Below are 3,512 nucleotides of genomic sequence, written 5' to 3'. Positions count from 1 at the left end.
GTAAACATGCTGGCTGGGCACCAAAGCTGCCCTCAGAACAGGTAAATCCAGCATTTGAGCAGGATTTCCACATAGCAAGAACTCAAAACAAGCCAACCCCTCCTTGGGCAGACAGGAAAGGAGCTTGGCTTCCCAATTTTGAGATTTCAGAGGGTGAAAAAAGCCTTTTCCATACAATCATCAGCAAGGGGTGCAGCATTCCTTTATTTTCTTCCCTTTTCTCCTGCTATTTGCAAGGCAGATGATTCCCATCACCACTTAAAGCAATAAAGCAGAATTTACTAGTGCACAGGTATCACCATGTTCCTCAGGGATTCAGTAAGAAGAGGAACATCACTCCAAAACTGCAAAAACCTTCTCTGGGGAGCCACAGGAGGTGACAGCAGAGGGGAGCAGATGTTTCAGACACCTCCTGAGCTTGTCCTTGCGCTTGTTTTCCACTGCTCTCAAGGCAAACATTAGCCAAGAGTGGAAGCACGGGTTCCAAGTGTTCAGATGCAAGGAGAAGTAATCATTTACCAAATATTAACACAACCTAAGGAGACTGAATTCCCAAGAGGTGCAGGATGACCAAAAACTTTGTAAACAAGATACCTGTAAGAAGCCACATATTTGAGCATTGCAACATTCTGGAAAAGAGTGACTCTTGCTTGATTGGTACTACTTGGTGTTGAACCACAGCTATCACAATCAAACAAACCAAAATAGCCATAAAAATCAGTGTTTTGCATCTGGGGGAAAAGGGAACAAATTCCTTTTGGATCTTTTATTGCTGATGGGCTCCTTCCCTTCCTGCCTGGGTGGAATTTAGACAGAGTTAAAGAGTTAGGTCAGCTCAGCAAAAACCTCCAAGCTGCTAAATGGTGCTGAGTTAGTGACTTGTTAATGCTCCAGAGACCTTTGATCACTGGCTGAACAATAAATATTTCACTTACGTTACGATTTGTGACCGGAAGCCACTGTGAAGACAAAAAATAAATTTAAAAAAATCAAAAGGAAACTGATAAACACAAGATGGGTTGTTTGGGGAATAATTTGCAGGAAAGTGGTAGGAAACCTGCACGTCCCTTCTGTCACAGGGACAACTCAGAAGGTAAGAAAGGACTTCAATTTAATATCTGAATAAAATCCCTCCTCTTTGTTTGGAATATCACATCACTCCCGCTAGTGGGAAGTGGCCCCAAGCTGCCTGTGACACCACTCCACGACAGGGGACAAACCAGCAACAAGCAGGGGACAAGGCAGGGAGACATGGTCCTTACTTGGGGCCACCACACTCTTCTGCTGCCACCTTGCCCACAGGGACAGCCTGGGAAGCCACTGGCTCGATGGTGAGGGTGTTCTGCTCCACTGCCACTCGCACCAGCTCCGAGAGCTGCAGCAGAACAAGGGAGAGCAGCAATGAATTCCAGGAAGGTAACACTCCAGAGCTGCCAGCTGCTCCTGCTTCTCCAGCACTCACCTCCTGCTTGGTGAAGTCCAGACAAGGTCCTACATCTTCTCGGTAAATTCTGTCCAGGAAGGAGCAGGATTTGTCCAAAGTTGGAGATTCCTTCCAGGCCTGGAACTCAGCAAATAAGATGGAGTCGACCTGCAGTGAGTGTCCAAGAGGAGCAGGAAGAGGGACGAATACCTTGTCAGAAAGTACCTGATACTATGCAGGAAACCCATTAAACATCTGCTCTGCAGCTAGAGAGGCTCAGACATCATGGAAGTATCTGAGGGAAGCTGCCTGGCTCCAACGATCTCTCGTGTCCCACCCAGCAGCAGTGCTGTGCCAGAGTGACACAGCCACCCTAGGCTGTGTGTGCCAGAAGCCTGCATGCACCTCTCTATCCCATCTTCCTCCAGGTGGCTTCTCCTCCTTCCTGTGGCTGCAGGAAAGCCACCACACAACCACTGAATAGACAAAGTGCACACTCAACCCATGGCAGGAATGATGAGGGGCAAGAGGAGACTCTCTGGGATCTGGCATTTAAATCCCAGACGGATCACTGGGCAAAGCACCAACCTGACTGACACAGCAGCTCCTACAAGCCCAACAAAAGCTTCTGAAAGGAAAAAATAAAACTAAGCTAAGCAACACAAAGAACATGAGTGAACGCAGCTGGAAAAGTCCAGATTCCAGCACATCCCCTCTGTGCCATGGACACTGCTCACCTGGGACCAGCAACAGCTTCAGAGCCACAAGATGGGAAAAAAATGGAGAAAAGCAAAATGAAAGGGAAAAAATGGAGATTAGCATAAAAGGAAGCTGGAACTGAAAGGCTGGAAGCGTGAAAGGCAGGTGGGTCCCACCCATTCCCAAAGGTTGGTTACCTGCCGTGAGGAAGAGGAGAAGGAGGAAGCATCTGCTCCCAAGGCCTGCCAGCCTGGCTCATAGGTGATGTGGATAGCCTTCCCAGGGAGGATGCAAAGGAGCAGGGAGAGGAGAGCAGGGAAACCAGACTTGGAGGGCAGAGGGAGAGACAGACAGTGAAGGAAGAGGTTTAGAGAGACAGGCAAAGAGGGAGGTAAAAAACATGAGATACAGAGAAAGGCTCAAGTCCTCCCCTGCAGGAACTGAGCATGGTCCTCAAGGCACCACAGGGCCACAAGCCACATCTTTAGACTTCAGCTTGAGGTGCAGAACAGGAACAGAAATTACCATTTTTAGGCCCAATTTAAGATCTTTCCCATAGAGCACCAACTCTCTGAATACCAGGTCCCCTTTTATCACTTCTCCCATAAGGATTCTGAGGGACAAAAAACCATCCCATCCTTGATACATAACATTGGGCACTCTGGAGGCTGAGCCCTGAGATTTGCAACCACAGGAGATCTGCACCCTGTAGAAGTTGCCTCCATGAAGAAATGACAGATCCAAATCTTTACCAAGCCTCTGTGTTCCCTTAACAATTCCTCATGACACAGGCTGCAGCTCCCAAGAAATCACGAGTGAGACATTCCAGCAGCACATTCTTCTTCAGTTTCATTTTTCCTGACCAAGTGCCTCCTATTTGCTTCCCAGGACAGCTGTGTCCACATCTGGCTAGTGGAACTGGTTTCTGCTCAGCAGCTCTCCACATCTGCTCACAGCACTGGCACCCCCTGGATCGGCCCCTCAGCGATCCCTTGACTGCTTCCTGTCCCGACTAAGAGGAAACCCCCACAAAAGGAAGCCCTCCAGTGCCTGCCTCAGCACAAATTTAGGGAACAGGGCACAAACAGCTGCTCAGTGAGACCACAGAGCTCTGTGGGAAGCCTGGAGCTCCCGGAGCAGCGTCTCCGAAGCTGACGCAGGCGATGTCCCTGACCCACCTTTGTGCACTCCGGGCTGACAGGCTCTGGAGTCACGTTCTGGCTGGCAGCTGACACCATGGCACTGCTGGTGCTCTTGTTCCACCAGTGGCCCTTCCTGAAGCCAGCTCTGGATGCTCAGGATGTCCCCGACCCACCTCTCTGCACTCCTGGCTGGATGTCCCCAGCCCACCTCTCTGCACTCCTGGCTGGATGTCCCCCACCCACCTCTC

General features: G+C 49.9%; 1 protein-coding gene across 2 annotated transcripts in view; it reads right to left on the bottom strand.

The window, feature by feature from the left end:
* Positions 1–3,512, bottom strand: part of RAB3IL1 (RAB3A interacting protein like 1) — a 12,248-nt gene that overhangs the window by 3,340 nt on the left and 5,396 nt on the right. The window contains exons 6-9 of one of the 2 annotated variants that reach the window (XM_031061180.1): positions 3,473–3,484; positions 1,463–1,591; positions 1,263–1,375; positions 936–959 (exon numbers count right to left, since the gene is read on the bottom strand). In XM_031061180.1, the coding sequence (XP_030917040.1) occupies positions 936–959; positions 1,263–1,375; positions 1,463–1,591; positions 3,473–3,484 (278 nt within the window). The remainder of the gene's footprint in view (positions 1–935; positions 960–1,262; positions 1,376–1,462; positions 1,592–3,472; positions 3,485–3,512) is intronic. The other variant, XM_031061181.1, reaches the window with a different exon arrangement.

The sequence above is a fragment of the Geospiza fortis genome, unplaced genomic scaffold, assembly GCF_000277835.1.
Source record: "Geospiza fortis unplaced genomic scaffold, GeoFor_1.0 scaffold590, whole genome shotgun sequence".
Taxonomy (NCBI): domain Eukaryota; kingdom Metazoa; phylum Chordata; class Aves; order Passeriformes; family Thraupidae; genus Geospiza; species Geospiza fortis.
The sequence above is the reverse complement of the archived record's forward strand: the minus strand, read 5'-3'. Positions and strand labels throughout refer to the sequence as shown.